Source organism: Myxocyprinus asiaticus, chromosome 40 (genome assembly GCF_019703515.2).
Source record: "Myxocyprinus asiaticus isolate MX2 ecotype Aquarium Trade chromosome 40, UBuf_Myxa_2, whole genome shotgun sequence".
Classification (NCBI taxonomy): domain Eukaryota; kingdom Metazoa; phylum Chordata; class Actinopteri; order Cypriniformes; family Catostomidae; genus Myxocyprinus; species Myxocyprinus asiaticus.
In genome coordinates, this window is record NC_059383.1 from 10,150,152 (window position 1) to 10,164,240 (window position 14,089).

Sequence of the window (14,089 nt, forward strand, 5' to 3'; positions counted from 1 at the left end):
TTGTCGTGCATGACACCGCGGAGACTCACAGCATGTGGAGGCTCATGCTACTCTCCGCGATCCATGCACAACTTACCACGCACCCCATTGAGAGTGAGAACCACTAATCGCGACCACGAAGAGGTTACCCCATGTGACTCTACCCTCCCTAGCAACCGGGCCAATTTGGTTGCTTAGCAGACCTGGCTGGAGTCACGCATAATTTTACCTTTAAAACTGAAAGGAATTTTAATTATCCTATATTTTAAAAATGTAAGCATTGTCTGTCAATCCAAAAGGCACTGCCATTATGTATGCACTGTGACCGGGCATGCAACTTATTATAAACAACAACAAAAACAAAACACACAATATCATAAAAGATAATAACAGGAGGACACAAGTGTTAACACACCCTCAAGTGTTGTTATTCTCCCTGCAACCAGCAGAGGAGGTCTAAATCAAGGGGATAAAGTCTCAGAGAAAATGCAATGTGTTTCTCTAGCCAACTGTAGATCACCAGTTATGAAAATTAAAGTTATGAATATATAATATTATGGGTGGATTAGGAATTTTTTTCACTTTTGACTTTTGCAGTTTGCCAGATTTTTAGGTTTCCCATGCACATGCCATTACCCATTCCCACTGTCCCATAGACCATATTCATGCTAGCGCCATCTTTGATTTTTAATGGGAATGACAACAAGGCTGTGAGGGATTGACTTAGTCTCTTCAGTGGGCTGTACTGCAGTTTCAAGTGTTTTTGGATCGTTTTGCAGACAAAACATTGATAAAATATCTGTCCAAGAACATTCAGTATACAAAGATCTCCAGACAACATGAGTTGTGGAGAATCAGATGTGATCTAAGAGCTTAATACAGCTTTAGACCATTCATGCCACTGAAGAGACTATAAGTCTATCCCTCACAGCCTCGTTGTCATTCCCATTAAAAATCAAAGATGGCGCATATACTGACGCATGCCTGCCACACAACAGGATAACTTTCTATTAGGGGCTCAGTGTAGTGTGTGTTTGACTGAATGACTTTGGTAAACATTAGGCCTATTTGACATTTTTTAAGAGTTTAAGAGACTTAATCCTGGAGTCCGGAAAATCAACCAACTTCATGAAGTTTAATAATCCCCATATCCAATTTTGTTGGCCTACATTTGAAACGTTTGAAGTGATGATTGGCACCATTACCCATGGCACTTAAATCTCTTTCAGGTTTTTCCAAGCAGATGGGAAGTCCGAGAAAAGAGAGAGAAAAAAGTAAATTGTAAAATGGCTATATAATTGAACATTTTTCCAATTATTCCCATTCAATACTTAAGACAAAATTTAAATGCAATGAAACTGAGGTTGGGATGAACCTAAGGAGATCCAATATTAATTAATAATGATTTTACTGTAGTAACAATAACTGTAATAACTATGGTATTTCGGAAGAAACTAAACATTACTGCAGTCATTTCTGTAAACTTGCCCTAAGATTTTTAAGTACTTAACAACTTGACAGTTTGTGTGAATTCAACTTTAGGCACCTACTCTTATGCTGACTTTTACAAGATCCGGCAAATTGCCCATATACACTGCGCTCCCTTAAGTGGCTCAAAGCTGACATTATAAACACATCCGCAAACATTTTAGTGGTCCTGTGTTTGATTAGCATGACTGGGGTCTTGTTTTGATTAAAGGAAGCTTGTGAGTAGAACGCTGACCATAAACCATTTCCTCATTGCATCAAAGTCAGGCGGAAGCAGTAAAACATGCCCTCTAACTCCCTTTAAAAAACCACAACTTAATGAACATGCCATAACAAGGCGGTAAAGAAGTGAAACAAAACTAATCAGTAATATTCTACAATAACTCTTATTAATGATACCATACAGATCATCAGTAAATGTACATTCAATTTAAAATGTATTGAAACCTTGATTCATGTGCAAAAACTTTCATGTGCATTCACATTTTAATGTAAATGAACTATGGATCTGTAAAGCATAATATGATATTTATTAATAAAAGTTATTAATAAGTGTTGTCAACTTATCCAAATTTACTCTAAAAGAAACCGCTGAACTCATCTGACATTTCTCAGCAATGCTGCCTACACATTCATTATGGACGAACTTGGCACGTTATGATAGTTGCACTATTTACCCAGAAATAAATTCCAGGGAACCACATAAGTAGCCTACTGTAATGTGCCCAACCTCGTACAAGCATGTAGAATATAGAATAGAACAGGCCTCTTTATGTAGCCTAGTCAATTTTGAAGCTGAATTACTAAAGAAAGTCTTCTTCTCTTAACTAATCTTCCTGATGTGCTTTTTGAAATATTATGTTTTAATAAAAAGTTTTTTATTTTTTTTTATTTTTTTTTAAACAATTTAATAAACAAACGCTGTGGTGTTTATTTTTTGATGAAAAAAGTCAAATACCATTCTAAGAAACTATCTTAACTGTACATGTCAGCACCTTTCAAAGGCATTTCAGTAAAGTAAAATTACAGTATAAATATAAACAGTATATATAAATGTGGCACAAAAATAAAAGTTCCACATTTTAGTTACAAGTGACTAATTACATATATCATATTGTAGAACTTGTTTCTTTGTTAAACATTTTGAACAAAAAGTATAGGGTAAAAAAATCTTTACATTTTTTATATAAAATTTCACTCAAGGTTTGTTTCTTCTCAATGTGAATATACCAATAGTTTTCTTATATTAAAGCATTCACCTTGCCATTTAAATTATTTTAAAAAATGTAAGCGGGGCTTTAATAAAAATACCTGGGGCTTTAATAGCAAAGCAATTTGACAAAACTAAGAAAAAAAAATAAAAAATACAATAATAAATCTAAAGCTTGTCAGAACATATTATTACGGAATGAAATTAAATCAGCATCAATTGCAGTGGAATTTATCTAAATAATAAGACAATAATTTTGTACAAGAAATAATTAGTTTTACAATATATTACATAATTATGTATGATACAAATATATTGTACAAAAAGGTTTGGCAATAGAATTATCCATCCACAGGGTCAAATTTGATCTCTCTGTCAGTGGAAAGTGAGGTATGATATCCCGAATTTCATTTCAGGCGTTTAAGACCTGTGTATGAAGGCACATTATGAAATATTTACTGGATTTAAAATTGTTGCTTTTTTTTTTTTTTTATATTTTTTTTTACTTAAAGTATGTAAACATTGCCTTTGTATACATCCCCAGCACAACAGCACAAGTTCATAGCATTTCATCTCAGGCTAGGTGATACATGCTGTACCCTAAAGGGGTTCCATAAAGCCCTACTGGAGCAACAGGCAGTAAAGGCCTCTGATAGGGGTATGACTGCCCATAGAGCGAGACCGCCGAATGAAGTTGGGTCCCAAGAGGAAGAGGCAGACTGAAATTCGAATGCAGTGTAGGTTTGACACTCAGTTTGAGCTTTTCCAGCTCGGCTTCTTGTAAACGTTTGGCCTTGGCCCGTCGGTTCTGGAACCAGATCTTCACCTGGGTCTCTGTAAGGGTGAGGGAGCTGGAGAATTCTGCTCGCTCTGCAATGGACAGGTACTGTTTCTGCCGGAACTTTCTCTCTAAGGCAAGGAGCTGGGACGTGGTGAACGGTGTGCGGGGTTTACGGTTGGTCTTGTGCTTGCGGAGAGGACATGGACTTACCTGACCTGTGGTGGGAATACGATATAAAGAGAAATAGGTTTTAAACCTTATTATTTAAAATGAATGCATGATACTAGCATTGCCAGGGTCATGGGTATGATTCCCAGGGAACACAAAAATTGAAGAAAAAAAAAAAAACGTATACAATGAATGTAAGTCAATTTGGATAAAAACTTCTGCCAAATGCATTAATGTAACTGTACACTGAATCATTCTTTTATAACCTTTAACCTCTAAATATTCTTATACTGAGTTTTTTGTTTATACTGTAGTCAACATTCCTTGTCATTCTTGGTAAATATACAGAGATACCATATATTGGACATTATATTCTACATTCTGAGTAACGATCTTCTTGAACTTATAAGGGCACAACATGATAAGTATTAACTTTATTTTTTACTTCATAATACTGTTTAGATCTTAATCAAATCACAGTTTACCTAAATAAAACTGGAAACTGTGCCGTGTTGAATTAAGCCTACTATTTGGTTATCTATAAAGTATTAATTTCCCTTAGTTGCTGGAGGCCTTCAGGCCATCAAGTACATTTCAAGACATAACAAACAGTGAAATATTGATTTATGTAAATTAGCTAATTGTCAGGTTTCCTTTTTCTTTTCTTTTTTTAACACAAGGAGTTAGTGTTTATATTACTTCATACTGGATTCTAATCTGATAGATTAGGCCTGCTAAACATAACTGAAAACACAGATTGCACATTCCCCTATATTACGCTCTTAAAAATAAAGCTTCTTTATCAGTATGTATGGTTCCATGAAGAACCTTTAACATCCATGGAACCTTGCCATTTCACAAAAGGTTCTCTGTAGTGGAAAAAGGTTCTTGAGACTATAAACAGGTGCTTTAATTTTTTTTTTTTTTTTTTTTTTTTTTTAACGGTTCTTTGCAGAACCAAACATGTTATGTTCCTTTATGGAACCTTAATTTTTAATTTATTAAATTTTATTTTAATGTTATTATTTTCTGTCTGTCTATCTATCTGTCTGTCTGTCTGTCTGTCTCGCATGCATTTAAAAAAAAAAAAAAAAAAAATTATTATAATTTTATGAAATTACCTAAATTGCAAAAGCAAGCAAGATAATTTTAAAAGAGATCACGGACCCTATCAGACTTTAAATAATTTAATTTGTAAAATAAGTGTAAAGCATGTGTGCCTAAATGGTGTGTTTATTCAAAATGTTTAACTTTACTCACGCGTTTGAGAGTATCTAGAGTCCATCACCCATGATGTACAGTCATCCGGTTCAGGGGATTCCGATTTGACGGGTGAGGTCTGCATAAATTGCTTTGGTATTCCAGCCGAACCACAAGAATCCCTGATCTCAGTCTTAGCCAATGGACTGGATAAATCCTCCTCACGCCTTCTTTCAAAGTCCTTACTAGTTTTGTGGCTTTTTATGAGCGACTCCACGCTAAAGGGATGGCTGGATACCTGAGTTTTGCGCTGCTCCATGGTCCGATCTCCGTCTGATCCACTCAAGTTTGCGGACGCGGACATCCTCCGTGCGATTCGCCTCTGGACGCCAGAACTTCAAAGTCACTCTGACGTCTCGCATGCAAAATTTACGAAGCCTTTGTTGCCTTGAGGCACGCGGCGACAGTAGAACTTGAAGAGCCAATCAGAGCGCTGCCGAAATAGGGAGTGCGCGCTGTAATTAGTGATTGGCTTACAGAGGTTTGGAAGTAAGTGTCAATCATAATGACTGACAAGATGACAGCAACACATTGAGTGAAAGATTCTGCAAGTTTGGTAAGTGCAGGCAATGGATTAAAACTAAAGAGTCATAGCATAACGTACTGTACAGATTATGCTACTAGGTGAAAACTTGAAGAAACATAAAAAAATAATAAATAAATAAATAAATGAATATTTTAGAAAGGATGTTTGTGATTGTGTTCATTTATCATTTGTACTACAATGTAAGCGGGTTTCTCAATTATAATGAGAGTAGAATGGCACAAAGGTAAAGAGCAAGATGTCAAATTTACCAACAAACTTGCCCACAAAGCCGAGTATCTCTCAGCTGAAATGAAATGTGCAATAAAAATCGAAACAGCAGAAATAAGTGTAAAAACACATCAACTGAACATCTGTCTGAATCCTGTGGTGACGTGTGACCCTCAATAAAACAATGTGAGAGGCATTACAATGCAATATATACTGTGACTTAAAGTATTTTTCTTTTACAGTTTGTTGTCTGCCAGTGCTTTTGCATGCCATCTAATCTCCTTGGAAAATGTGTTTGCTCCTAGCACCGGTAATAAGCCACTAACAAGAGTATTGGCAAAATGACAATGACACAATTAGCCAAAGATTCTGGATTTTTTGGCAAGTAAATTCTATATATTGAGATGAAAGAACCATAACATAATGATTATGAAATATACATAGTCCTGAATCGACTTGGAGTCATTTTTTAAACTCATTTAGAAAGTTTGTTATTTGTAACATATTTTTTTTATGTATTTCAAGCAGGATTGTCACTTGGCACAATGGCACAGTTAAAGACCAAGAGGCCCAACTACTGATAAAATAGATTGAGTATATTCCAAAATGTATAATGGCCTACAAACCTGAGTATCTCTCAGTTACAGTAAAATACGAAAGAAAAATCAAACACCATGCTCATGTGAAGTCACTGTATGACCGCACTGCCATGTTTGGACCAAATTTCCATATACGTTCAGTGTGCTGCGCTGTGTGATGTGACAAAAATTGGCAAAATTTTATTTTCTATTTATAAATTTTGAAAAAGTGAAACTGCAGTTTACTTACCAGAGCCAGAATGCCATTTTTCTTTCAGTAAAGTTATATCTTTCAAGTGACATAGCTTCATTTCCCCAAAGTCAAGCTGTGCTAAAGGGGGACAGCACGGATAAAACACTTGTTGGTTTTTGCTCATTTAAAAGACATGCCAATTATGTGTACAGGTGTCAATTATATTTATACCATACTTGAGTCCAATACAATTAAACTTGAAATGCACATAGGATGTTGTTAAATTCATAATACCCAGACTTTATAAAGGTATGTGATAATTGTAACACATTGAATAAAAAACACTATGATGTCAATATATAGTCTTAAATGTGTATATACTAATGTTAATCAATAAACAACACATCATGAAATTATGAAGCACAGACATTATTCACACCACAAGACTACAATGTAAACATATTATTCATATACACTAATATGCCTCAGCTGCTTTCTGTGGATTCTTCATGAGTTAAAAGCATCTCTTGCATTAATACAGTCGGGATCATCACAGATGTTTTGTACATTGTGACTAAATCAGAACAGAAAACAGCACAAAAACATACGTATCTTCTGAATAAGAGATGTGTACAGTGATGTACCAGTGGGCGTGTGTACTCACCGGTCACTCATCAGACTCGCCAGCATATGGAGATGAATAATTTATAAAAATATATTTAAATGTCTGCAAAAGACAAATTTGGCAATATTTTGTTCTGACTTCAGACCTGTATATGGGCATGGATCAAAAGCAATTTTTAAAATATTTTTCCTGATATCGTTTCACGGGTGTTTTTCAGTTCACCACCGTTGCTTCCACCCACTGCTGCTTACAAATATGGCTGCTGCGAGGAAAAAGTGACATCACTGAAACAGGTCAATAGGCAGATGTGTTCATGAAGGTAAGAATGTAACTAATAATTTAAGAATCAAATATAAAAAATAAAAAAAACACATCAGTTGACAATTAATCTGAAAATTTGGGGTGTGAAGCATCACAGTGCAAAATAGCATTACGTTATAAAACATTACATTTTATGATTTGCTTAAAATGTATTTTTCTTTTGCAGTTTGACGCCATCTAAGTAAGCTGCTAAAGAAAGCATTAGGGTGTTTACTCCTCAAACACAAGAGTTAGTTTCAAAGTAAAACAAATTATTGTTCTCAGAGAAAAAGGAAATGTGTCTATCACAAAATGTATGTCTTGTAGACTCTGAGGTCATGACATTGTGCAGTAATATGGTGTTTAACAGAGACAGATTACTTTCGAGCTCATCCTAGATGGGGGAATTGTTTGTAAATGACACTTAGTGTATTTGGATAATCACACTCGAAACATCACCCTTCTTCTCTTGTAATGAATAACTGGGGCAGCAATCAGCTGCTTGTTGGACTGGTCTCTGTGTGTGTTTGTGTGTGCACTAAAGCTGCAGGGTGAGATTCTACTAGCTTGTCGTTCCCAGGAGCCTCTGTGTTTATTAAGCAAGGTGATTTCACAGACAATCTGAGGTTTGTGAAGGCGCCAGTGAGCGGAGAGATGAAAGGAGCCTCTCCTCGGGGGAGAAACTGTGGCAGTTTAGCGGCTCCACTCAGGAGGAGTCGCCTCCCTGCACACACATACACATACGCAAATACACACACATGCACACACTCAGCCACCCCTGCCCTGAGGCACCTTGTCGAGCACAATCCAAATCTTTCCGTAGAAGGACACACGTTCACAGTTGAGTATCATAGGACCTGACAGAAGACGTGAGAAATACTCGCCATGAAAGAGAGAGAAGAATAAGCAATGCTATTCCCTAAATATTGTATTCAAGAGAAGCAGGTTAATGGCCCTTTAGGATAAGACTTTTTTAAATTGACCAACACATCCTTTTTCCTCATTGCCTAATCGTTTTGACCTTTATCAAATAATGGAGGTAGTTTAGCCAAAGACTAGAGAAAATGTCAGAAAGAGAGCTCCTGGTTTTTCTGGTATGTTTGGACACACCTTGTGCATGGTAATTATGGGCTCAACTTCACAGAGGTGGAATGCTTCAGTAGGCACTTAAATTTCTTCAATCTAACAATCCGTTTATGCATTTGCTCAGTTTAACAGACACTATGATCCTCCAAATCAAACGCAATGCCTGAACAAATGTTATGCCTTCTTGATCTTTATTTACTCTACGGGGATTTCTATTAACTCAATGTGAAAGAGGTAGGCAAATTATTGTTGTATATCTTTGTTTAGACATGATTTTAAAAGAATATTCTGGATTCAATACAAGTTAAGCTCATTTGATAGCATTTGTGGCATAATGTTGATTACCACAGAAATTTATTTCGACTTGTCCCTCCTTTTCTTAAAAAAATGCAAATATCTGGGTTACTGTGAGGTACTTACAATGGAAGTGAATGGGGGCCAATCCGTAAATGTTAAAATACTCACTGTTTCAAAAGTATAGCCACAAGACATGAACAAAATGCATGTTAACATGATTTTAATGTGATAAAATCACTGACAAAATTTGTCTGTGTTCAGCAATATAACACGTAAACCCTGTAATCCTGCAAAAATGATGATTTAAACAACTTGAAATCAAGTTTTAGCAGAAGAATTAATGTGTGTTTTAGAAAATGAAAAATCACATTTCTGCCTCATTCACTGCCATTGTAGGTGCCTCACTGTAACCTTGATTTCTTTTTTTTTTTTTAAATGGAAATTAAGTTTTGTGGTAATCAACATTATGCCACCAGTGCTGTTGAATGAGTTTAACTTGTAACCCAGAATATTCCTTTACGAAAGCATAAGACATTTTGGCAAACTTTAGATCAACACTGGTCAGTTCTGAAACTTTTTTTTATGACAAAAAGAGCCCAACTTGACAAACTGTCGGCTACAAAAGGTAAGAAATTGCGAGAGTCAATCTATGCGATACACATCTCAAAATGTTTGAGGAAAACTATTTAATTTCTTGTCTTTTTTACGCAGATATTGCAGTGAGTAAGAGATCAAAAGCATTGTCTCACAAATTGTACTGCATGACAAGACCTGGCAGAGGTGACAGCAACTGTCATCACTTTGTTTTTTATTAGTACCATATTAGGCTTCCGGAGACTTCTCTTATGAGCAAACTTTTGCAGTAATGAGAGTAAATTGCTACCCACCAATGGAGGATGGCGCCAGCTTCAATTAGCTCAAGGGAGGAAGGTATTACTTAGAGGCAAATAAATTATCATGTAATATAAAAAATTATTCACTCAGCATATGATGGGCCCCTTGTTGTGCAAGTCTACCTTTTTGTTGACATCAGAAGTTGCTGACTAAGTGATGCTGAAAACGAACTGAGAGTGACGCTGTTGCTTTAAAAGGATGGTATTTATCATCTATGAAAATAACTTCTTGTAAGGCCTTAAACCTGTATGATGGCTTGGAAAGAATTTTTCTGTTTCATGTCGTAAGTTCCCATAAATCTATGGCATTTACAATATGAGGGCCAAGAAATGAGATGCTAAGATAAAGCTAATGTAGTTGACACCCAATAAATGTTGCAAAAATGTAAATTTTAATGTAAATAAATAAATAATATAATTTGATATACATGATTATGTAAAGCTCCACTCTAACTGTAGGTACAAATAAAGTTAAGGCAATGACTTAAAGACTCCAATAACTAAATCATCATTACTCCATGAAAGTCCAAAAAACAAAAAAACAAAAAAAAAAAAAAAACTCAGCTGTAAGCTTCATGTCAAATATATTCCAAACAAACAAGGCAAAGGCTGGAGGCTACCCTCTTCCTGGGTCTGGGTCCTCTTATTGTAGCCCTGGAGATGTGCCATGCTTTCTAGTCACAGATTGCCGCCATGCCAGATCCCTGAACCGATGAAGCTATTAGGGTTCATGACTCATCCACCTTCATGACTAGAGTTTCCTTGAAAACGCCCACAAGTAAATGAAGGGGCCCTTTTGTGACCTCTCATTTCTCGCAGACAGTGACTGAGCAATGCACAAAAGCCTTGATTTATGAGAAGGGTTTACAAAACGGAGACAGGCTTTTAATTTAGGTGGAGGCCCGGGCGTAGTGTAATTGTTTTTTAAATGTAGGGAATGGTACAAAAAATATTGGTTGCCACAGCAAAGCATGAGGATGAATTTACCCTGGAGTAATTTACTGACATTCTTCCATCCCCAGTAAAAGTTACAGTTGCATTGTTGACCTGATGGGTATTCAGGTCACCTTGAAGAAGTATAACTCTTCAGTAGAGATAGAACGACAATTGATTTGACCAATATTCAGTACAGATATTCCAACCTGGTGACAATGACAAGTCATAATGACAGGATGAGATGACAAAATCTTCAGAAATCCTACAAGTTGGCTCGTACAAAAACACCTTTTAGTCCCATAGAGAAAAATAAACAAACCAACGAACCATGTTATGTCACGTTCCAGCCGAAGTCGGAGGTGGGAATACCCAAGTTGTAATTTCACACTTCCGATATCAATGCGTTCCAGTCAAACACATGTCACGATTTCATGTACACACCACAAGGTGGCACCACAACTCAACAAGAACATATTATGACAATTATAGCAAAACATAAATGTCATAAACACAAAAACTTGCATTCTTGTATATTGCAAGTTCATACATTTTGTGCAGTGAAAATACTTAAACATTTGTTTTTGCATTTTAAAAAACCCAGCTCATTGGTCGCCGCCATTTTGGAAATGACACTTCTCGCTTAAAACATTGTATGTCCTTCCTTGAGTAACGTTCCAGTTCCTGTCATTATTTTCAAGTAGGAGGTGGAAAATGTTTTAGTTATGAGTAACGAATTTTCCAAACCTACCTAACCCAAAAGTCTACACCCTAACCTAAGCCCTAAACCTAAACCATGATTTTAATAGTAAAAATAATGTTGTGTACCAGAGAAGAAAGAAAACATTGGAGTTTGGATCGAGACGAGGGAAGCGTTTTACAGGTTAATGACATCACTCATTTGCATTACATAAATAAATATGGAATAAGTAAACAAATTTGTTCACAGACATTTCCTTTCTTAAAGAGCACCTATTATGTTTTTTAAATGTGCCTAATTTTGTTTTAAAGGTCTCATACAATAGATTTACATGCATCCAAGTTCAAAAAGCACTTTAATTTGCTCATAATTTAAACTGCAGCATTACCTTTTTTTCCCAGTGTCAAAAATGACTTGTTCAATGATCCGTCCTAAAGGATTCATTCTAAACTCCTCCTTTCAGAGAGCCTACTCTGCTCTGATTGGTCAGATGTCCAGGTCTTTTGTGACTGGTCTACCGCTGTGCAGTGTAGTGTTTGAGAGCGGGTCAAAGCGGTTCGTGAGCAGCCAATGAAGACCAGAGGCGTTTTTTTTGTTACCAAATTACATAGGTTAGTACAGGAAGTAAGTCTGGAATTATTAACGACTCCTTTCAGGTGTTCAGAATCGGTTCTTTCTTTTGGGAGCCAATAACTCCATTTGTCGTGCACTTTGATTTTTGAAACTTTGCAGACTTTTTTACATTCACAAACAGCTATATAACACACTACATGAAAGGTGATATTTGAAAAACCATAATAGGTGCTCTTTAAAATAATGTGTTGGATAGGAGGCTAGCTAAAATGTGATGCCTGTATTACATCAATTTGAAATTTAGTTTGTTGATTGGTTGGTGTCTGTAGGAATAAAAATCATACCAATTCATATGAAATTTTATGATTCCACCATCTCGTACAAATTATTATGAGTTGTAATGAGGCTATGTTGGATATTTAACTTTTTTGCTGCATCGGTTACTGGTTCTTTAACATGGGGTCCAAGTGCCGCCATTTAATACGTCTCTAAAGATGCCACTACATTCCTATCCATTGTGCAGAAAACAGCGGTAGGTATTGTTTTTATTCATTTTTTGCATAAATTATGTAACTTTTTATGTAATAGCTGTAGCATTTTAAGCAGCTATACATAACCCCAAAAAAGATTATTATAAAATTATTATTAAAGATGATTGTGACTATTTAGATCACAAACCAACTTTGCATAAATATAATTATTTGCCTCGATATATTAATAAATAATAATAAAATAATACTATGTCATTATCATAAAATAAAATAATGTCAGAATAATAATCAGAAATAAAACGTTTTAAGCTTCCTTCTGCATATTAGTTATTGGACACTTAAACAAAAATTATTTGTATTGGATTGTCGATCTCTATACTTGAAAATAAGATACTTCAATAAACTGACATGTGGTTTCTATATATGGACACTCAAGGAATTGGATTTTAACCTAAAACAGTGAAACAGACCGCAAAAGTCCTTCACAAGTGCGGTCACAATAAACCTTCTAGACCCAAACACAAACAGGGCACGCCATGTCACCTGACACCTGGTCAGTGGGTGTCCCCTTCATTAATGCGATCCTTCCTGCCCCCTAGCCCAGGCAGACATTTGCCTTCGACCCCGCAACATTTAATGAGAGAGAGACGCCAGGCACAGTGGGGCATGTCAAAGTGGGAGGGACTCCCCTCCAGTTCTTTAGTCCCTACAACGAACCTTCAATAGGAGCAGACTGCCACAGGGGCTTGTCAGGAACCCTCTGCCCACAAGTTCAAATGTCAGTGTCCTGGCATGCGCCCTTAGAAAAAAAAGTGAAAGAATTTTAGTGGTTTGCTGCCTGCCATCTAATTGATTGGAAGGCCTGCAAATGAGCAATTCTCTGCTTGTTTTGGTGGATGCCGTTTCCACTGAAACAAAGACTGACAGCTATGAATTCTTAATTAGGATTCTTCTTTTAATATTTAACATTCTTTAAGAGTTTAGTTTACCCAAAACTGAAAATTCGGTCTTCATTATGTTGTTCCAATCATGTATGACTATCTTTGTCCAGTGGAACACGAGGAAAAAGTTGTCTGTCAGTCCTTAACATTCTGCCTAACATGTCCTTTTGTGTTCTACAGAAGAAAGAAAGTCGTCCAGGTTTGAAATAACACCAATATTTTTTTTGGTGGGTTAATTATCCCTTTAAAAATTTTAACATTAAATTTAAGGATTGAAGTCTCTTACAAGGTTGATTTGTATTGCTGTCGCAAATTACACTGCTTTTGTCCATCACAGTCAGAAAAGTGTCCACTTAGCAATGACAGTATGAGAGTTGTATTATTGGGTGTATATTAGATGTGACAGGTCAGCCTGAGTGTTTGTGTGCAGTTTGATGTGAGCGGAGGCGTAAGTGAGTGTTGACAGTGTGTCGTGTTAGCAGAGCGAGTCACTCCGGAACGGTCAGGTTGATTTCATTAAGGTGATGTGACACATGTGCCCCCTTTTTAATCTGCTCTACGGGCCCCTGCTACTCTGAGTCTTTCAAGTACCGCTGTCTCCCGATCTGAAGATAATTGTTCACTGTTATACTAGTCAGGAAATGAGCTGATCAACTCCAGATGGATAGACAAGGCAAAGGGGAATGATAGAAAGGGAAAGAGAGACAGAGAGGAAGAGACAGGGCAGAAAAACTATGTTTAGTCACACATGAAAAATTAACACTGATACTCTGAGAATTCATGACACAACTTGGATTATAAAGCTAAGAAGGGAAGTTAATTTTCTTTAAAGGAATAGT

General features: G+C 36.3%; 1 protein-coding gene across 1 annotated transcript; it reads right to left on the reverse strand.

Moving 5' to 3' along the window:
- Window positions 1–1,958: 1,958 nt before the first annotated feature.
- On the reverse strand, window positions 1,959–6,562 carry msx2b (muscle segment homeobox 2b). Its single transcript, XM_051680202.1, has 3 exons — window positions 6,469–6,562; window positions 4,887–5,319; window positions 1,959–3,673 (listed from the first exon to the last, which is right to left on the reverse strand). The coding sequence occupies exons 2-3, from the start codon at window positions 5,188–5,190 to the stop codon at window positions 3,252–3,254; spliced, it is 726 nt and encodes a 241-aa protein (XP_051536162.1). The 5' UTR covers window positions 5,191–5,319; window positions 6,469–6,562; the 3' UTR covers window positions 1,959–3,251.
- Between the last annotated feature and the right edge of the window lie 7,527 nt (window positions 6,563–14,089).

Excerpts from the sequence above, each read along its gene's own strand:
- msx2b (XM_051680202.1), bottom strand. The coding sequence starts at position 5,190 with ATGTCCGCGTCCGCAAACTTGAGTGGATCAGACGGAGATCGGACCATG. Across the intron at positions 3,674-4,886 it reads CTCTAGATACTCTCAAACGC|GTCAGGTAAGTCCATGTCCT; the intron begins GTGAGTAAAGTT and ends TTCCCACCACAG.